Genomic DNA, 22962 nt, shown 5'->3' with positions numbered 1-22962 from the left:
TCTTGTTGAATATCACAGCAAGGAGACAACAAAGGAATTATAAAGTATGAGAATACCACAATAAGGATTCCATGACCTACACATATAGAGGTACAATACTTACAAGACTTGCAATACAAAGGCATGACATGATTGCGGTCCGAGATAATCGAACATCAATGTAAATAATTGAGAATAATTTATTTTGTATGGTTTAGAACAACTTTTTTTATACTATGAAATTATTGAATACTCATTTTGTAATGTAAATAGATGATGAAGTTTCAATTGTGAATGAAAATTATACTATTTAATGTGAAACAAAGTAATTGAGGTGTGGATTTAGCCAAAAATGAATTTTTAGAAATGAATTTTTTTTTATCAAAATATAATTAATGAAATGATATTTAAATAATTAAATGATCAAATAACGTTCTTATAGCATAAGATTAAAAATATAAATACTATATTATAGCATTAAAAAAATGTTATAATAAATTAAAGATAGTATAATATTTTAGCTATATTTAACATATTATAACTTTAATAAAACGCTATGAAAAGCTTTTATAACAATGTATATCAGCTATAATTTTATACTCTATTATAGCATCTATTATAGCTATAAAAAAACGCTATAAAAAGTCTTAAACTTTTAATAACATGGACTGTCACGACGTACGAAAAACGCTATAAAAAGTCTACGATAGCATTTTTCGTATGCTATCGTATCTATTATTTATTGTAGTGACATGTGGCTTTCCCTGATTTGTTCATTTGGCCTCGAACCTAGGTGACTTGATAACATGAATGCAACGAGGCACATAATCATAAATCGTACCTAAGAGTAACAAATTACAAACAGACGTCTAAACATGTATTAATGGGAGTTATGTTTTGATTAACTGATTTTCAGTTAATTACCAAATATGTAAAGCTGTGAAATAAAGGAAAGAAGATTAATGCACATTAACGGAAAATGATCTATATAAACTGAATTCCCAAACCTAAAATCACACACCACAAGAAAATATTTGGTTTTTGGAGAGATGAACATGCACAAGTTTGTGTGGATCTTTCTTACTATAATCGCCATGCTATCTCTTTCGGTTTCCTCTCGTATATTCTTCTCTCTTCATCTCGAGCACTTAATTTTTCTCTTTTAGAGTTGTTTTTTGTAATAAATTTTTGAGTAATTAAAGCCGTGTTAGTTCTCGTATCTTTTTTTTCTAATAATTTGATTCAGCTGACTTATTTTATTTTATTTGTTGAATTTAATGTAGATATGGGAGGAATGATCGGACATTTTATTCCATTAACTTGTGATACAAATTGTGCAGACAGGAGTGAGATTGCAGACAAAAAATGTTTAAGCTCATGCGTTCATAGAGGATTTGTATACGGAGTATGCCTTCCAAATACAAAGTTTGTATCATGTTGTTGTAGCTATAAGTAAGATCCAACAAAGTTACTATGACTATGTATGAAAAAAGGGAAATAAATTATCTTGAATAATAAATCCAAAGTTTGTTATTATTCTCCCTAAACTTGAGTATAACTTAATAAATGAATTACTAATTTTAAAGTTCCCGCATGATTGTAACAATTTGAAATTTTCTACATAATTTAAGGTCGCTACCGTATACAAATCATAAACATTGAATGCGGAAATACTTCATTTAACCTTTCGTAAAACATAACCTTCAGCTTCAAACACAACCATGGACTTACGTGTTTTAAAAACACATTTAAAAACGACACAACAAAACACTAAATAAAATAAATAAATGTTTAAATTAAAAACAACATCGTATTCTATCCTAATTCTAAGAAAATAAATACAATTACCCTATGCATGTGTCATAGTCTCGAGTTGCGATGTCGTCGTCAGCCGTACATGAATGTCTTGCCTTAACCTGAAAAATATATATAACTTTATTTTTATTAAAAAATCTTATTTTCTATTGTTGTTATAAAAAACAAACAAAAAAAAAAAGAAAAAGAAAGAAAGAAAGTTGATAGAGTTATTCTAACTTACCCTCACTTTCTTGCCCTTATTTTCTCTTTTATTTTCACATCTTTCTTCTTTGTTTTTTTTTGTTTGTTTGTTTATGGTTCACAAATTTTCTTCGCCATTTTTTTAATCCATTCATTTAACTACTGATATAAATTTACTGATCTAATATTATTTATATGACGTAATTTATGATTGACATTTAATTTCTAATTCAAAGCTAAACAATTGCAATGATTTATCAACTATAATTGGTTGTGATTTCTGAAAATAAAGAATTAAGATAAAAAAAAATGAAGATTTAATATATACTTTATTGACCAGATCTCTCTCCACTTAAATGTCTGTCTACACGTGAATTTCTAACTGAGTAAAGGTCATTCTCATTTTTTCATCGAAGTAAATTTGATATTTTTATTTTTGTTTTTGTGTTTCTCTCTGCAGGGACGGTGATTTTCGTCGAGGTGGATTGAGGAGGGATAATTAGGGGAAGAGACGAGAGGTTAGTGGAGAGAGATGGAGAGGTTTTTTTTTTCATTAATTTATTTATTTATTTATTTGGGTTATTACAATAATAATGCATAAGTAATAAATTAACATCAACTTTATTTTAAATTTTAACTAATTTTTCCACGGAAAGGTTGATTGAGATTTTTTAATATGTTAAAAGATGAATTTGATAATTGTAAAAGATCGAGGATAAAAATGAAACTATCATAATTCTAAGTAACTATCATAATTCAAGAACATAAATTTATTTACCCAATTCACACGAGCTCAATTAATGCTCTTACGCAATTATATAACCTAACATGCTATTTAATTTTTAATAACAAGCAAGATATAAACAATTCTTTCTTGATAACTTGGGAACGATTCAAGAGTTTATAAATAGTGTTTTAATCTATATTCTATGATTAACCTTTATTTGGGATGATGAAAGAAAGTGTTGGCAGGAAGAAATAACTAACTAATTATGCTGGCACATTTGGGAAATGTTAGCGTATTTGGGCAACTAATTTGTTTGGGATAATGAAAGAAAATATTGGCATGTTTGGGACGATCAAAGAAATAACTAACTAATTTGTTTGAGATGATGAAAGAAAATGTTGGCATGTTTGGGACGACCAAAGAACTAACTAATTAATTGTCTACGGTATGTTGGCATGAAAGAAATAACTAACTAATTAGGTTGGCATAACTAACTAATTTTGTTTGGGACGATGAAAGAAAATGTTGGCATGTTTTGGAAATCTTGGCATGGGAAAATAACTAACTAATTATGTTGGCATAACTAACTAAGTTTTTTGGACGGTAATAATCTAACTTTCCCTATTTAATCTAAAGTTATTATTATTCCTCTAACGTTACCTAGAATTACTTAAATGCACTCTTTATAGTATTAACATTAATTCATACCTCCTTTATTAGCTCGTGAATAAATAATTACCAATGAAAAAAAAAAAGAAAAACAATATTGAATTAGATACCTTATACTAGCATATATTTTATTGAATGCAATTATAATTTACTTATACTAGTAATGCAAATACAGCTCAGCCTATACTACTAATGCAAATACAATTCAACCTATACTAATCTATACAATGAATGCAAATTACAATTCAACTTATGCTAACTTATACTATAAGACATGTTGTTCAAAATATTATAAATAGGGAATACAATTATAAAAGAAAATACAAAAAACTCTACAATGTAAAAATGGATTTACGCTCCAAAACGACACCTTTTGTGACCGCACAACTCTCAAACCCCCTCTGTAATAGCACAACTCTCGAACGGTCCTAGATCTCGACCGACAGCCTACAAACACCTAAAAAAAGGAGAAAGAGGTGAGTATAAAAATACTCAGTAAGCACCTACTTGAACGTTCTTATCACATCCATAACCTAGCAGGTGACCACAAGCTTTATTCTAGGTTTTGGTGTATTGCTCTTGATGTGCACAGTCTTGGGTAGCTAACTTAACCGACCTATAACCTAAAGCTCTTATGTCAAATGTTATGCACTCTTAGGATTTGATATAACAAACTTGTTGAAGAAAGATCTTTAAATCTAAATTAACTCCAAAAAAGGATTTCCTTGATGATCAAGATCAGTAAAGAAAGCTTGTTTCTAAACTTGTGATTTGAATCGCTCCACGAGATAGTTTAATCAAGACTACTTAAATGATTCTAACATGTAAATCTAAACACAAGAAATGCAAAAGAACAAACTCATGACTTCATAAGCATGGTATGCAACTTTCATTTACTCCAAAATCTTTATACTAAACCAACAACACGAATGTCTATCGATCTGGTAGAAAGAAGCTCACTACGCATCATCACATTATTTCACGCACTTGGATGATTTCACACATGCACGGCTGGCTCACGCATTTGAATGACTATCGATCCGGTAGAAAGAGCTACTAAGGTTCTAACAAATTTTGATGAAGAAATATTGACTAAAACGATGCAGGAGCCTAATCTAAGAAGTCATGAGAGTTACTTTTCCTTTTCCCTCTCCTCTCTCCCTCCTTTTATTTTATTTTCTTCCTCTTTTAGTTTCTTAATTAAGTGATTTGCAAATACATAATTAGGATAGGAGCAGAAGGTTGACTTTGAATTTGACTTTTTATTAATTTTATTTTCTAGCTATTTTTCTATGATTTGTGTGAATTTTATAAAAATATTTCTTTCTACCATTCTTTAAATTCTTAATCTCCATAAAATCCCTCAAGTTGAAAATTTTAAATACGTCGAACAATTCGTTCATGTCGGGACTTAGGTGTGAGATCTCATATCAGTTGGAGAGGAGAACGAAACATTCTTTATAAAGGTGTGGAAACCTTTCTCTATGGATCATGTTTTAAAAATCTCGAGTGGAAGCCTAAAAAGGAAAATCCAAAGAGGGTTTACTTCACACACAATAGTGACTCTTCAAGTCAATTATTTATATAGTCCCTTGTCTTCTCTCAAGGTGAGTTTATTCTACACACAATAGTAACTCCTCAAATTGATCCGTTCATGCTGCTAATAGTCTCATAAATTCTCATAACTTTTCTTGGGTGCAGTGAAGATTTACTAGGTTCTTAGGATGTCTAGGCGGTTTAGATCTCATCTCACGTTTCCAGATCGGTTGGGGATAGCTCCTTGGGGGCTAAACCAATCCTCTCGGTGCACTTAGGTTTAGATCTCTGATTGCCGCTCACGATCCTAGGGTGCTTGATCTACTAGAAACGTACTAACCTTGGTCAACGTGAAAACCACTCTAACTCTGGTGCACTATTCTTAACTTGACTCACTCATGCATGCTTGGTTGAGAAGATATTCCCATGAATCACAAGCACGAGAAACATGATCTATTTTTTCATACATACTTATTAGGGAGATATTCCTATCCATCACTGGGGTGATAACATAAATCATAATATAATCATTCATGCAAACTCAACGAGGTGATAACATCGATCTAACTCTCAGAGTACAAATCACAATATCCCATCCTCCCTTCTTACACAACGGAAAACATTAAAATAGATATTCAGTTTAAATTCTCATCCTAGGGGCATTTTAATAATTTTTCATAACATACACAACATTTTCATCTAACCTGGCCATTATGAGTCCTAACCATGCATATTCTAACCACATAAAGCAAGATATGCTCACATGTTAGCATGTCTAGCGATCCCTACATGTATTACTTGAAAAAGTCCGACTCGCCACTTAGATTTTCTTGTTGAGGTCACTCGGTGCATAATACAATTAGATTTTATTTGTTGTGTATTTGGAGTCTTCCCTATATATAATTGCTCTCGTGTGCATATTGAGATTATTCAATGGCAGTATGACTAGTTGATATGAACCAAGAGACATCAATCATACAATATACTTCAAGGAAGTTGAGAAGAAAATGTAGTAAAAAATATCAAAAGATGTTTCAATTCATGCCACATTGAAGAAGAATGAAGTTTCACTGTTAATAAATTTTGGGTGGATCATAATTTAGAGTTATGATGTTTCATTAATGTATTTTAGGACTTTTTATTTACTTTAGGTTACATTTACATCATGGTTAATTATGGTCATAAAGTATGAATGTTACTACTCTTGAAATGCCTAATGAAAGGTCAAGTGTTTCATTTTGAGGCTATATAAAGCCATGTATGTTATCTTTGTGAGAAAGACTTGGAAAATATAGTAAAAGGAGCATTTGTGCCTTCTTTAGCCAATGACTAAGTTTCTTTGCAATTCCATGTAGTTAGGTTGCATGTAGAATCATTCAAGCTTGACATGATCAATCTTGCTTGTGGAGTGATTCGAATCTCACATAAGTGTTCTTGCCTTGAGATATTTGATCAATAAGAATCATTCAAGCTAAAAATGATCAATCTTACTTGTGGAGTGATTGGAATCTCAAACAATGTTCTTGCCTTGAGATATTCGATCAAAAAGGTAATCCAAATCTTACTTCCCTCATAGTGATTTTCTTATCATTAGTTTAAAGTCAAATTTAATGATGAGTTTCCGTAGCCATGGGAACACATTTTAAAGATTATGTTTTAAAATTTATCTTGTAAGATCACATTTTAAATATTTCAAAGATTTCATAGCATTAGATCAAGTGATTATTTGAAATGGAAGTGTTGCAAGATTTATGTCTTAATAATATATGTTTATGAACAATCGATATTAAGTTTTTAGGTTTGTAGCTTTCTTAAAATTATTTTTTTCAATGAACTATGGCCGGTCATTGGACTTTCTTAGACTCATTCTTTCTCTTAAAATTTTATACCAGATAGAATTTGACCGATGTAATACCCAATGGAAAAAAATAGAAAATTGATAACAATCACGGGCACTATAAACGTATGGTTGACGACATGGAAAATTATAATTTTTTTCGACCAAAATCACTCGATTTCATTTGATTTTTGACTTGGAAGTCCATTTTCAAGTATATGAATTACCCTGAAAGACCACTTTTTAATGTGTTTAACTAGAACAAAATAAAAGATCAGTCACCTTTTCTAGATTTTTTTTTTCTGGTTGAAAGTACTATTCTACAATGATTAGGTATTGGAATTAGATTGCATTCTTAAAGACTAAAACAAAATGAGACCACAACAAAAGTAGGCATATAGTAGTAGATTGTCCACAAAAAAAGAGTTGAAAAGTTGAAAACGTTCAAGCTCAAACTAGAAGTGGGATGAGGCATGACCTATGCTATCACGAGCATGAGAGTGAGTGAAGGATGCCAATATTGTGGTGGCAAATACTTTGCCCATACATGGTCATTATGCCTTAGTCTTATTTGATTTTACGTCTATGCATTTCTTTATATCTACTATATTTGTTAGGCAAATACGATTAAAGTTAGAACCTTTAGAATACAAATTGTTAGTATCTACCCTGCATGAGATAGTATTGTTGATAGAAGAGAGCATGGTGTAATGGACGATTACTTGATGTAACCAAGATTGTGTTGGACATGTGCAACTTTGATGTCATTTTGAAGATATATTGACTAGTAAAGAACCATGCCGAACATTGATGGTTACACTAAAGACATTATATTCCAATCTCCCTCTAAAAAGAACTTCAAATTTAGGGGATCGAAGGCTAAGAGTGTACCCAAAGTAATCTCGTCCTTGCAGATGAGAAAAATAATAAGTCGAGAAGCTTGGACTCTATTGTTTAGTAGTGTAGATGTCAGATGCATGGAATGCAACATAACTTCAGTTCTAATATTAAATGAGTTCCTAAATGTATTTCTTGATGGATGGTTAAGTTTTTCTCCTTGTAGAAAATGAACTTCAACATCGAGTTTGAACCAGAAATGACCCCGATCTCCAAGGCTCCCTATAAAATAGTCTCAACTAAGTTGAAAGAATTGAAGGAACAAATACAGGAATTGTTAGACTTAGGCTTCATATGATTGAACATGTCACCCTAGGGAGCACTAGTACAATTCGTTAAAAAAAGAAAGACAGATTTATGCGGTTATGCATAGACTATAGAGAACTAAGTAGGGTGACAATGAAGAACAAATACCCTATGCCACTAATAGTTGACATGTTCGACCAATTATTGGAACCTCAATGTTCTTAAAGATTTATCTATGCTATGAATATCATCCATTGAGGATTAGAGACGAGCATATATCCAAAACGTTTTCTCAAACTCATGATAGAGGTATATAAGAATATGATGAAGGGGAGTTGTTGATTGTTGGGCACGTAGCCATATTTGATGGAGTTTTTCTTGTTAGGTAAGAAGGTACATGGGTTTTGGAATGAAAGTAGGAAAATGAAGAAGAAGAATGGAATTTTTGGTTTGAAAAAATTGTAAAAGGAATGAGAGAAGAATTGCAAGAGAGTGCAACAAAAAAGAAAAGAAATAGAGGAAGTTTTTTCTTAGTGGGTTTGATGATGAAGAAGATAGAAAACGCTTAGTTTGGATATCTTCCATGGAAAAGAGAAAAGTAGGGGTGTTCGTGGGTTGAATTGGGTCAATGACATTTTTTTCGTCTTAATCCAATTATTCGTAGTTATAAATTTTTTGAGTTAGGTTGTGTCATGACCAAATTTTCGAGATTTCAAGAAATTGGATCGTGACGAAGAAACAAAACATAATCAAAATAAAACAAAACATTGTAAAAATTTACAACACCAATGTCAAAATTCCAAGTTATTTACAAATGGGGAAAATGGCAGGGATACAAAAGACTACAAAATCAACCCTAAAAGAATACAATTAACTGATGCCTCGAGTCGACACTCCTCTGTGACAGTGCATCTCCAAAGCACTTCCCCACCTTGACCGGTACGTGACAAAGAAAGGGAAAAAGGGGTGAGTATAAAAATATAGTCAGTAAGCAACTTACTTGTAGGCTCTCTCATTACTTCTTTCTTCTAATAGATTTCCACAACTTTCTTTTGGTCTCTACAAAGTTCTAAATGATTTCTCAATGATCGTCTACTAGTGTAGTCCCTAATTCCTCTTCGAGACTGGTTTACGACGAAGCGATGTCAACCTTGATCCGTACCTACACTCAATAGAAATTTTCATACTAAACCACCTACTCGCATAGTTCCTGATCTCTTCCAAGATCGATTTACGAAGTCATAACATCGACCTTGCTTCGTTCCTACACTCAATAGGTGCTCTGATCCTGACACGGATCCATTATAGTGGATTTGAGTCATTATAGGTTAGTTCAAGTTGTTCGAGTCATTTATTCAATTTTTTTAACACTTGTAGATAAAAGAATCTTGAGAAATGAAAAGAAAACTGAATTTGTATAATTTTGAGAGTATAAAAAGAGATGAAAAGAGTTTTCATGAGTTCACTCGAGAAGAGAGTTGAAAAGGGTTGGCTAAAGAAACACTCAAAAAAGGAAGATGGAAAAGGCATATTCTAAGCTTCATGAATGTGCAAGGAAGGAGGGAATGGTATTGTTAATATAAATCATACAATTTCGGACTCACTTAAGCTAATCAACTCTTCCCACCTTCTTCGTTCAGCCACAACACACCGAGTAAGTTATCTTTACAAACCCTTTTTAATTTCATGCCATAATATCTAATTCTACGTAGTTCTACTTTGTGAAATATGATTGTATGTTGTTTTTTTTAAAGAGACGATATGTTTATAATTTGAATAAGTGAGAAACGAATACTGTAAAAAGAAACTAGTTACCTACTACGAGTTGGTAGAGTGGTAAAATGAACTCTCGTGATAAAAAATCGATATTATTATTTTTTTTGTTAAATTAATAAAAATACTCTTAAAATTCAGACTTCCTTTTAAAATACTTTTAAATTTTTAAAAAGAGTAATATTTTGTATAAAAAATATAAACCTCCCATAGGATTTCAAAATTATTTTTAACTTTTTTTTTTTAATAAAAGCTAAAAAGCTTTAAAATTTCATAGGTATTTTTTAAACACATTGTTAATTGTATTTTAAGATTTTTTTTTTTTAAAAAAAATTGGAGGGTATTAATGAAACTTTTTAAAGTTTGAAGGATATTTTTGAAACCGTATTAAAAGTTCACATATTTTTTAAATAAAGTATCTTTCCATCCAAAACTAAAAGTATTTTTTTTAGATTTTTTTTAAAATTTGAAGAATATTATTAAAACTTAAAAAGAAAAATCTAGAAATATTTTTGAGAAAATTAGAAAATTAAAAGGTATTTTTATTAATTTAGATTATTTGTTTCGGATAATATTTTTGTTTTATATGAAAAGAAATAAATATTTAATTTTTAAAGGAAAAAAGAAAAAGAAAAACAAGATGTGCCCCTAATAGACGTGGTTTCGTTCCAAATTTTCTTTAAGAGAATTCATAATAATAAAATTATTTGAAATTAATCAAACATTAAGCTTATTTTCTTTATATTACTTTATTAAAACAAAGTATATGTAAGTTCTTAACCAACAGCACCAGTGGTCTAGTGGTAGAATAGTACCCTGCCACGGTACAGACCCGGGTTCGATTCCCGGCTGGTGCAATTATGAAAAATACTGACAGCTTTTCCGATCTTTTAAAATAATTATTGAATAAAAAATGTCTAAAATAAGCTATTAAAATTTCATATAAATAAATAATATTTAGTTTTTGCAATTATTTCTAACTACTTTATTTTTATTAAATTAAATTATTAAAATAATTTGAACTAATTAAGCTTTCATTCACTAATATATCTTAAATTTTATAAAATTAATAATATATAAGAATTAATTATAAATAGATGAATGATGACTAATTGAAAAATGTGGAAAATTCTTTTATTACATTAAATTATGCTACAATTTTTTTTCAAACATATATTTTAAAATCTTTAACCTACAAACATTTTAATATGACTTATTTCATATATATATACATATATATTATTTATTTTATTATTATTATTATTATTATTATTATTATTTATTTATTTATTATTTTTATGTTTATTTTTATTTTTGTAAGAAAACAAGTTTCAAATGACATACCCATAGTCTATAGTCTCTAGCTAGAGACTATATGTATGACATGCTATTTAAAATTACAATATTAAAAAATTAAAGAAATATATAATAAGTTAGAGCCCAAATGAAAACTAATAATAGTAAAAATATAATATTTTAAATTTAAAAATTAAATATAAAATGAACTCAAAATTAATGGCCAAAAATGTATTTTTTTTTAAATATTTAAAAAACTAAATACCAAAATTATGTTTATAAGCTTAAAAAAAAAAAACCATCAAATCTAAAATATTATTAAAACAAGTTTTTACTCTTTAGCTGGTACAATTTTTTAGATTAGGTTTATGAAATCTATTTAAATCTAAATTTTATTTCTCTAATGGTTTTGGTTTCAACCTGTTAATACGATGATGTATTCTTTATTCTTACACTATTTTGTTTATACCATACCTTTTTCTAAAAAAAACGTACATAAAAAGAATTTTTTTTTTTTTTAAGTATTTTGATGTTTATGCCATGTGCAGGGACATTCAAAGAGCTGGAATGGAAATTTTAGTCTCAGTAGCTGAATCAATAATGGGAGAATATGTGATTAAACCCATTGGACGTCAACTAAGCTATCTCCTCTGCTACAACAGAAACAAAAACAAGCTCAAAGAGCAGCTCGAAGCTCTCAAGACAGCGCGCAGGGACGTCCAAGGACGAGTCCAGGAGGCAAGGAGCAACGCATATGCAATCCGCGAGGAAGTTTCAAAGTGGCTAACTGATGCAGACAACGCCATCCATGATGAGCTATCATCAAATTCTTCAAACCCATCAGCCTTTAATTTGGTGGATAGATACCAATTAGGCAGAAAAACAAAGAAGAAAATTGAAGCTCTTCATGAACTCATAGCCAAAAGAATCAACTTTGTGGAAGTGGGCTACCCTGCACCGCTTCTAGAGACTAAGAACATCATTGTTCCTGGTGGGTATCAAGTTCTGGAATCCAAGATTTCAATGGCTAAACAAATCAAGAAAGCACTTCAAAAGGCAGAGGTTAGCAGGGTTGGTGTTTATGGCATGGGAGGCGTTGGAAAAACTTACTTGCTTAATGAAGTTAAGAAGATGGTTTTGGAAGAAAAAGTGTTTGATCGAGTGATTGAAGTGTGTGTAGGCCAATCCAATGGAGTTATACAGATTCAAGAACAAATTGGAGATGTTTTGAATGTAAGATTACCAAAGAGCAAGGAGGGAAGAGCTTCTTTTATAAGGAACAATTTGGTTAAAATGGAAGGGAGTGTTCTTATTATATTGGATGATTTGTGGAAGGAATATGATCTTGTAAAAGAGATTGGAATTCCTTGTTCTTCATGTAAAGTGCTTATGACGAGTCGATCACAGGATATATTGATGAACAATATGAATACAACAATGTGTTTTCAGGTGAATTCTTTAAGCGAAGAGGAGTCATGGAAGTTCTTCACAGAAATCATTGGTGATGAGTTTGATACCCCTGATATGGAGAATTTGGCTAAGATGGTGGTAAGAGAATGTGGAGGGCTTCCTCTTGCGCTTGATACCGTTGCCAAGGCATTGAAAGGGAAGCATATGAACCATTGGAAGGATGCTTTGAGCAAATTAAGAAACTCCATAGGAATGGATATCAAAGGAGTTAGTGACAAAGTTTATGCTTCATTGAGATTGAGCTATGATCATTTAGTTGGAGAAGAACCCAAGTTAATGTTCCTTTTATGCAGTGTTTTTCCGGATGATTACAAGATTTCTTTGAATGATTTGCAAATGTATGCAATGGGTATGAGAATATTGAGAAAAGTAAACACTTGGGAGGATATGAAGAACAGAGTAATGAAATTGGTTCATGATCTTAAATCTTGTTCTTTACTTCTTGATGCGGATGAACATTCAAGAGACACATATGTTAAAATGCATGATGTTGTTCGTGATGTTGCTATACACATTGCATCAATGGAGGGTATCATGACAACAATGAGCTTTGGATCTAAGCTTAGTGATTGGGAAGATGAGTATCGAAGTGGTGCTTATCGTGCTATCTTTGTAAACTGTGATAACTTTCAAAAACTTCCCCAAAACTTGAACTTTCCTGATCTTGAGCTCTTGATATTAAGATCATCAAATGGGTTTGTGGGAAATCTTGAAATCCCAGATGGGTTTTTTGCAGGAATGGAAAAGATTAAAGCTTTGGACATAACAGGGATGAGTTTCCTCCAAACTTCTTGGAGATCATTGAAGAACATTCGAACATTATGTCTGTTACGCTGTGAATTCAATCATATTGACACAATTGGTGAGCTGAAGAACTTGGAGATTTTAAGGATTTGTAGCTGCAACAAGCTAGATCATTTACCTGTGGCTATGAATCAATTAACAGAACTTAAGGTACTGGAAGTGTTAAATTGCTCGAACTTGGAGGTGTTTCCTGCAAATGTTATTTCAAGTATGAACAAACTAGAAGTGTTGAAATTACGCGACAGCTTTGATAGATGGGGAGAAGAAGTAGGGTACAAGGATGAACTGATTATGAACATCAAACTTTCTGAACTGAATTGTCTGGAACGCCTTTCAAGTTTAAGATTAGAGAGTTCAAGTGTCAAAATTCTGTCGGAGATAACCTCGGAAACATCAAATAAGTTGAAAGAATTCTGGGTTTGTGTTAATGAATCAGATGATTTTATTCTCCCCTTTGTTTCTTACGAATATGCAACAACTATGATTCTTATTATAGAATCCCAAACTGCCATTGATGGAGGGCTTGAAACACTTTTGAAAAGATCTGAACGATTGGTTCTAAGCGATTCAGTTGGTCGTTTTATAAACGAAATGTTCAATCCAATTAGAAATGGGTATCCATTTTTGAAGTATCTATGGATAATTGATGAACATGGATACTCAAATTTGCCATATCTGTTCAGATCTGACTTCAATTCCTTGGAGTTCTTGACTGTTTATGGAATGAAGAGATTGATGAATTTATCTCCCAGGAATTCGCCAATCCTTCCTTTTAAAAAGCTTAAATCCATATCAATTCAATCATGTGGGGAGATCAGAAATCTGTTCTCAATCTCTGTTCTTAAAGTGGTTTCAAATCTTCAAGAGATTTCTGTGACGGACTGTGGCATGATGGATGAGATTATATCCATAGAAACTGAAGAACAGAGTAGCATTTGTAGTATAACCTCTTTAACACTTGAAAAAGTGGATAAACTTACGAGTTTCTGCACCAAATTGTTCATCCAAGAAGACCCACAAAATACAATCCCCTGTTTTGATCAACGGGTTTCATTTCCTGAATTGAAGCATTTATCAATCACTAAAGGAAACAATTTGGAGACATTATGGCATAGTGATGGGTTGGCTTCAAATTCCTTCAGCAAACTCCAAACGGTGAGAATCGAAGGTTGCAAGCGATTAAGATGCATGTTTCCATCTAACACAAGCGCTAGGTTCAACAGTTTGGAGAGGATCGAGGTGAGAAAATGTGGGAATTTGAAGCAATTACTGCCATCATCGATGCTGTTCTTGAGCTTGAATGAGCTGAGTGTGGAGAAATGTAATGGAATGATGAGTTTGTTTAGCGCGACTGTGGCGAAAGGGCTGGTGAATCTTAGGTCGATTAAGGTGCGTTGTTGTAGAGAGATGAGGTGCGTGGTTGCGGCGGGGGAAGAACAGGGTGGTGTTGTTTTTGGGAAATTGAAGTCGGTGGAGTTGGATTTGTTGCCGGAATTGGGGAGTTTTTATTGTGGGAAATGTAGGATTGAGTTCCCAAGATTGGAGTGTTTGATCATTGGACGATGCCCTTTGATGAAGGCGTTTTCGTATGGTGTTGTTGTGACGCCCAGATTGGATAGCATTTTGATGGATGGGGCTGAATTTGGAGTGGCGGCGGCGGGTGGTGTGAATGAAACTATCCAGAACTTCGGGAGACAAATGGTAATAGTTTCATCTCAATTTAGATCCAACGTTTTAGTTCATGATTTTTTTTTTGTTTGTTTTCTAAGTCGTCATGAGTTGATTTACGGGTTTTCGATGAATTCTTCGAGTTTTATTGCATTTTTGTTCGTGAAGCTTGAGTTTGATTGAATTTTTGTTGTTCGAATGAGTTTGATAGCATTTTGGTTCCTGAAATTTGAGTTTAATAGCATTTTGATCATGAAGTTTGATAGCATTTTAGTCCATGAAATTTCAGATCGATAGCATTTAAGTGCATGAATTTTGAGTTGATAGTATTTTGGTCTTTCAAATATGGGCATAATAACATTTTTGTTGATGAAGTTTTGATTATTGAAATGTGAATTCATTTTTGTCTTTGTGTTTTAAATCTCTTATATTATTTGAGTTTTTTTAGTCTTAAGGTAATATGACTTTTTTTTTTAAATAATATTTTTTATTTTGAAAATATAAATATTTTTTTCTTTGTTCTCTTTTATCTGTGTTTTTTTTTCCATCTCCCTCTTCATCTATAATCCTCACTTGCCTCTATTTGTCATTATTATTCGTTAGTCTATTATTTATTACCTTTGGATTCTTATAATGATTTGTTCGTGTATGAATGATCATGCTATTGTATAGGATGAGTAGAGATTCATCAACTAACCCCTAATCATGAACCCGATTAGATTGTCAGGGGTCTATACAATATTTTATTACGTTTATGAGCGACTAGAACTAGGGTGGAGCCTTGAAATGCATGAATCAAATGAGAAACTTAAGAAGTGCCTTATCGGTGCAATTACGGGGTTTCCAACCACCCCTTAGTCATGATCTTGTTCGATTGAGAGCAAGGGACTACGTAGGTAGATGAGTGTTAGCAAGCTTGAGGACCACAACCTCTTTTATAATATTACTTATGGGGCCTACTAGGAAGATGCCAACTAAACCCTACTAGAGAATCTGAGAACGATGTCCATAATATGATGAGAATTATGAGTTAGAAACGATGTCGGGGTCACACCTCGAGGACCTACTAGGTATAGGTCCATGATGACGATTAAAGGGACTAGTAAAACATTTAAACAATATACCTATCAACCCTATGAACGAACTATGAGAACTAACAACCCAAATAGGGCTACGAAAAGAGATACATACAATTTTCTTACCATGACCCTAAGTTGAGCTTAAGTGAACCAATTTAACCTACGGTACAACCTAGAAAGAGCCGATACTTAGAAACAAACTCCTAAGCATGAATAAGACACCAGACAAACGAATGAACCAATGTTGTAAGACTTCAGAACGAATTAAGAACTACAGAGAAGTTAGTTATTAAGTATTTTTAAACTCACCCATGCTAATTTAATTCTTTTCAGATGAGGCCTAAATAGAGCGGTCGAGGCAAGGGCGTCCATATGAGTTGGGAGGCTGTAGGGGTTGAACTAGATCGATGTTTTATATTTCTTTGACTTGATGTATTTATGAACTCAAAGTTTTATATCCTTGTTTGTTGTTTGTCCATTTTGTAAATTATGTTGTTGTGCTTTAAATGCTTAAATGTATTTGTTTATTTTAAATTAGTTGTTCAATTTGACCGCACACGTTTTTTTGTTTTAAATTAATGTATATTTTCAAATATTTCATGTGACGATTTACAACTTAAGTCCCTCAAAAAATAGGTCATTTTAATTATGAATTCTGGTTAGTGAAGGTTCATCTTTTGATGTTCATGGGTGAGAACAACTCTTATAGTCGATTCAAAAAACTTATCATTTTGTGAACTTCATCCACCCATATGAAATTCATGCTTCCCAACAAAAATCTATGGAAATAATCGAAAAGGTCTCTCGTGATATTAACGAAGTCACCCAAACAAACCAAAATCAAAGCAATGAAATAGGCTAAATGAATTTAGTAAAGAACATGTGTGACTAATTGTCCGCGCCCTTTCTGCTTGGTCCTGTAAAAACTCGATCGCCATTGCAGCCAGAATCCTTCAGCCTTGGTGCTAAGCTTTTTGGCTTTTCAACGACGTCATGGTCCTTGACACTGCCTCGTTCGATATTTGATCGGAGTGCTCGACAATTGGCAAAAAGGGTAAACCGTGGGACAGGCACTAGCACCATAGTAAGAGCTAAGCAAAAGCTTCTCATCTTGGGCATTCCAAGAAAGAATCAATAATAGAGAGCCAAAAGGGGTTGGTTTTGGCATCTCTTAGATCATAAAATGGGCAACTTTTGTTAGGTTATAAATTCCAAGGTTTTGAGGGTTTGTAAGTATATAACCCAACAAAAGAGAGCGGACCTTTGTGGTGCTTTGTTTGGTGGATTCTCAATGGTAATCCAAAGTTATGGTTTATTTCCCTTTTAAAGGAATAATTTGATGTTCAGATTCATTATCTGTTATGTTATCTTTTCTGTTCGTAGGACATTTTTTTAGACTTAATCTAATTGTTTGGGTTAATAAATTTTTTCTTCTAATAACTTTTATTAAATAATGTACCTAAATCTATGTGGTTTCTGATCATTTATTCAGATTTTTATTCAGATTTTTGTTTTTAATAAAAGTAAAATGTTAGTTAAGATTTACCATTAATGTATAATTCAAAATTTTACCTTCAAAATAGTTAAAAAAAATTATTTTTAAGAGTGGTTAAACAAAAAATAATAAAAAAATAATTTTAAAAAGAGAGTTTAGGGTTTGAAAATAAAAATATAAAAGTATTGGTATTCTAGGTAAAATGTACCTTTTTTTTGTTGCTACAAGTCAAATTTAAGGACTACAATCACTGCTTCTGTTATAGTCGCTAGTTCGTTTTTAACAGATTCGATCGGGTGTTCAAAGTTTGAAGTAATAAGATTCGAACTTTTACATGATGGTAACAAAAATCGATGCATTGTCAAATGTTAATATCGTGATATGAGTGATGAATATCTTTTTAGGATTAATTTCTAATTTAATTGAAACTATGATACTATCATTTAAATTTATCTTAAAAAAAAGGATGAATTGAATAAAACTAAAACTAAGATGGGCGGATACAATTAGAAGATAATATTTTAGGGAATTCAATAACATATTATTTACCCGATTTGCTCGAGCTTAGCTACGTTCTTACCAAATTATTGTAACGATCATAAACTTCTACTTACTTAGAGTTGCTATCAACATCTCTTGCTCTGCTAAAATGTAGAATCTAAAAAAAAAATATTATCTTTACAATAAATGTTGAAAGTCCGTGTTTCCAAGGAAATACTGAAATTAAAAAAAAAAATACAAAGTAAAATAATTTAAAATGAGCAAAGGCAAGACAACCTATTCTAAGACTAAGAATTTAAATATGCCTCTATCCTACGTATTTACCATGTGTTGGATCGATATAACCCTAGAGGGGGTGAATAGGGTTTCAAAAATGTAATTATTAATTTTTTTTGACTCTTTCCTCCTCAGATCAGAGCTGAACCGCTATACCGCTCCTCTTACGAGTGCAAGAGTAAACTCAATCCTTTCCACGACTCAGGATCAAACCGGTACACTGCTCTTTTTACGAGTTCAAGAGCAAACTCAATCCTTTCCACGGTTTAGAATCAAACCAGTACACCGCTCTTTTTACGAGTTCAAGAGCAAACTCAATCCTTCCCACGACTCAGGATCAAACCGGTACAATTGTCTGAAATTTTATAGAAACACACCAACTCTCTATGAAGTAATAGATTTACAATTTTCTCACAATACAATAGACATCTCTATCAAGAATAAGATAAAAAAGAAATAGAATTGAAGGCTTTGGAGAGAGCAACAATGGAGGATTTTTAAAAAATTTTAGATCGAAAAAACTATCAAACTTATGTATTGTGAAATGTTCTGTGTGTTGTGTTATGAAAAATACGAAGAGGTAATGAGTTTAAATAACGAGGTAATGAATTTAAATAGCTATGAAGTTGTAAAAATAGGAATTGATACGGACCACTAAAACGTAAACTGAAACGTGGACCACGAAAAATAATATTTATTTATTTTTAAATTTATCATAAAAAATTATAGACCACATATTTCATTTATTTATTTATATATATCTATATCTATATATATTTATTTATATATAACATATTGAAATGTATTAATATAATAAAAAAAATGCTAATGAAAACAATTTAGGTAACATTTTAAAGTAATTAAAAAGTTTTATAAATCTAATTGAAATCATTATAAATGTAATTGAAATGATTTTGTAATTTAAATAATTTTCTTTCTCAAAACTAATTTTTCATAAATGTAAATGAAATCATTATAATTATAATTTCTTTCTATTTAAAAGTATCAACTAGTTTTCATAAATGTAAATGAAATCATTATAATTTCTTTTCATTTAAAAGTAACCGAAAACTTTTATAAATATAATTGAAAACTCCACCATTTATTATTCTACCAAATTTATAAATGTCATACTTCGATTGGTCTATGATGTCAATTTTGCCGCCACATCATCACGTCGAGTATCTTGTTTTGACTGAAACTTCTTCGTTTATCTCTAATTTGAGTGAACCAAAAAAGACGTTGAAATCGTTATTCCAAACCTTACACTGTGGACAAAATACTGAGAATGGTTAATAATTGAAGGTAGGTTTGTTATCATCAAAACATTAATTAATTAATTAAAATTAATTAATTTGAGATTAAGGGCCAAAAAGCCAACACCATGGTCTTACTTGTCATGCCACCATCATTTGTACATGGGCACCTTGCCTTCACCTGAAAAATGATGTAGCACACAGCCTGGGTATTTCTAAGAATGCTCAGTAAGTGACCTCACTACAACGGCCATGCTAAATGCAATCACATGCAATCATGCTCTAGGGACCTATCTCTATCTCATCTCGTACTAGGGGTGGCCTCTGGTCTTGGACTATTATGGATATGTAGTCCGTACACACGATCCACACGCGCAAGTGTGAATCTCTAGGGGCTCGCACACCCCTTGGACCCTCTCTGTCAAGCTAGTTTTCTGTAGCGACATCCAGAGGTCAGCAGAACCCCTGGTGTCATGCTCCCCATGATCACCGTGTTCATCATACTATGGCGTCCACACTCGTCATCTCTAGGAAAAGTATCCTTATACTTATGTACATACAAAATGCATGAGTTCCCTCTAATTCCCATCTTAACATCTCTTCTGACACAACCCTCTAGTATTATCTCTTTGTTACATTAAGTAACACATGCTCGCTGGATATTTTATATTAATATTATTCTTATACTCGTAGGGTTGTGTCCTAAATCGATCTATTGACATGATGCAATATGACATTCATCATCATACAACATGCTTAATATGGAAAGTATCAACATATTAAGATAAACGTTATGCAATCATCATACTCATCATAACGTCATTAAGATAAACGTCGTGGTGCATCGTGGCTACTTGAGGATTTACTAACGTGTGTAGAAACAAGACTAGAGCTAAGGTTGTGACTTCATAAATATTCGAGGAGGAGGGACTACATAAATAATTTAGCTCATGATGAATGTCAAATCAAATGGAGGGACTGCACAGAAAATTCAACCTAAGAGGGGGTGAGGGACTACGCAAGTAAACTTAGTAGCTAGCCGGCATATGAGGTCGCTCCCTCAAATTTTTTTACTCTATAGTAGTTCCTATGGAAGGGTCGTCAGTTAACCTTAGATAATGATGTAACGACCCTAAATTTCCACATATCTAGAATCGCCACTAACGTCTCATGCTCATCTCTAATGCAGAATAAAACCTAAGCATGCTCATCTTTATTAGCGGAAAAATTTAAAACTTCAGAATACATTAAAACATTCGAAAACACTGCCGGATTTATGTGTTTCAAACATCGTGCTGGAGTTCAAAAAGATAAAATAAAACGATTACAAATTAATTAATATAAATGAATGAAATGCAAACGCCCTATCCTAACCAAGACTAGGAATTAAATATGCAACTATCCTATACACGCGCCACAGTCTCTGACCACGATGCCACCGTCAACCGTACATGGGAGCCTTGCCTTTACCTGAAAAACAATATGGCACACGGCCTGAGTATTTCGAAGTAAGTGACCCACTATAGGAGCCATGCTAATGCAAACACATGCAATCATGAATAGGGACCTATCTCTAATCATCTTAGGGGTGGCCTCCAGTCTCGGACAAATTGGATGTGTAGTACTTCCCTACACACGACTCACACGTGCGAGTGTGAGTCCCCAGGGCGCTCGCACACCCCCTGGACCCTCTGGTCAAGCTAATTTGTAGCGACGTCCGGAGGTCAGCGGAACCCCATAGTGTCATGCGCCTCATGAACACCCTCATCTGTGTGCTTTCGCACCTGTGCGCATTCGCGCTCATCATAAGGTGCGCGTCCGCACTCATCATCTCTAGGGGAAGTAGCCCTATGCTTATGAACATACAAAATGCATGAGGTCCCTCTAAATCCATCGTAATGTCTCTTCTGACACAACCCTCTAGTCTCATCTCTTTGTTACTCTAGGTAACGCATACTCGTGGATATTTATATTAATATCATTTTCATGCTCTTAGGGTTGTGTCCTACGTCGATCTAACGACATGATGCAATATGGCACTCATCATCATCTAGCATGCTCAATATGGAACACATCATCATATTAAGGTAAAAATCATGCAATCATCATGCTCATCATAATGCCACAACGTGCGTCAAACATATCAAGCGTCACTCAACAAAATATGTATATACTAGCACATATCATCAAGCATCATATAATTTATTTAGCCTATCCTATAGTAAGGCCACTTACTTGGTTGGCCTTGGCCGAAGTACTCCCTAAATAGCTAAACGTAAGCTCCCGTTCCGTGAGAGCTGCTTCCTACGTCGCCGGAGTTTGTTTCCTACCACACCGTTCACCACTTTCCGTTAGTATTTCACAATTAATTTACCTATAATTTAATAAATGTGAAATACAGCTCTAAAATGGCCTCGGATACCTTAATCGAGGCCGAAAACAGATCCGGAAGGGTCGAAACAGTGAAAACCGGGCTAAAAATAGGTGAGCCGAGCCGAACAGCCGCCGGAGCGTCACCGGAGGGAGCCCGAGCCGTTTGCGCCGAGCCTAGCCGAGGGACTGCCGCGCCGCTGTGTGACATGTGGCAGCAGCAGAGAAAGCCACGTCGGGCGGTAGTGTCGGGTCGAAGCGCAGGTCGCAGTCCGGTTCGGGTCGCGAGCTGTGGAAGGCTACTGGCCAAGGCTAAACGTTGGGCCTCGGCTTACTGGGCTGGGCCGCAAGTGTTTGGTTTGCAGGCCGGCTCAATTGGACCATGGGTCTAGTCTGGGTTGGTTCAACTGAACCGTAGCTTCTAGGCCGGTTTGAGGTTTGGGCCACTGTAGTTGGGCTGGGCAGAAGGCAGAGGCCAAGGGAGGAACGGGCTGGCTCTCCCGGGTTCTGGGTTCGGGTTGACTCGGATCCGTGGATCTCGTCTTCCTTACCCGACTTTGGCCGATTTTCCGGCGAGCTTTCTCTCTCCTTCCCGCAGCGTTTCCGTTGCCGATTTCGGTCCTCTTTCTTCCCCTTTTCCTCTTTGTTCGTCGTCCTTCTTTCTGTTTTGGGAGTTTTGCGGCCTAAAAGCTCCTAAAAGCCATAGATCTAAGAATCGATTAAGAAACCTAATTTTCCGACTTCGGTTACCGACGACGACGCTTACGAAATAACACAAAACGCACCCTAAGTTATTGTGCTTTCGTTAGGGATCTCTCTTATGGTAGTAACAGGTCGTTTGGTGTCGGTTTAAGGGTGGTTTGAGGGCTTGTCGGAGAAACTGGATACTCGCCGGCGTTTGTCCAAAATCTCTCTCTCTCTCTCAAAATTTTCTCTCTTTTCTCCCTTTGCAAGTGTTCTGAAGATGCTGGGCTGAGGGTGGGCGTGCTGTGGCCGTCGTTTCGCGTGGGTTCCGCGAAACTTGGCGGTCGCCGGAAAGCTCGCAGGTTTTCCGGCGACTGGGTTTTTTTTTTTTTTTTTTTTTT

General features: G+C 33.6%; 1 protein-coding gene, 1 long non-coding RNA gene and 1 other non-coding gene across 6 annotated transcripts in view; all 3 read left to right on the top strand.

The window, feature by feature from the left end:
• The first annotated feature begins 1000 nt into the window (after positions 1-1000).
• On the top strand, positions 1001-1520 carry LOC111448888. Its single transcript, XR_002711496.1, has 2 exons — positions 1001-1098; positions 1263-1520. It is a non-coding gene; the product is annotated as an uncharacterized LOC111448888 (long non-coding RNA).
• A 7985-nt stretch (positions 1521-9505) lies between these two features.
• Positions 9506-22962, top strand: part of LOC111448887 (probable disease resistance protein At4g27220) — a 36742-nt gene continuing 23285 nt past the window's right edge. For 3 of the 4 annotated variants that reach the window (XR_002711495.1, XM_023088665.1, XM_023088667.1), the window contains exons 1-2: positions 9506-9543; positions 11507-14933. Coding sequence is in view for 3 of the 4 variants with exons in the window: in XM_023088665.1 (XP_022944433.1) it covers positions 11526-14933 (3408 nt within the window). In the remaining variant the exon portion in view is untranslated. Of the gene's footprint in view, positions 9544-11506; positions 14934-16312; positions 16514-22962 lie in introns of those variants that run through there. The other variant, XM_023088666.1, reaches the window with a different exon arrangement.
• TRNAG-GCC lies at positions 10449-10519 on the top strand. Its single transcript has one exon. It is a non-coding gene; the product is annotated as a tRNA-Gly (tRNA).

This window comes from Cucurbita moschata, unplaced genomic scaffold, assembly GCF_002738365.1.
Source record: "Cucurbita moschata cultivar Rifu unplaced genomic scaffold, Cmos_1.0 Cmo_Scf00010, whole genome shotgun sequence".
In the NCBI taxonomy this organism is placed as follows: Eukaryota; Viridiplantae; Streptophyta; class Magnoliopsida; order Cucurbitales; family Cucurbitaceae; genus Cucurbita; species Cucurbita moschata.
Note: the sequence above shows the minus strand (reverse complement) of the source record. Positions and strands in the feature narration are given on the sequence as shown.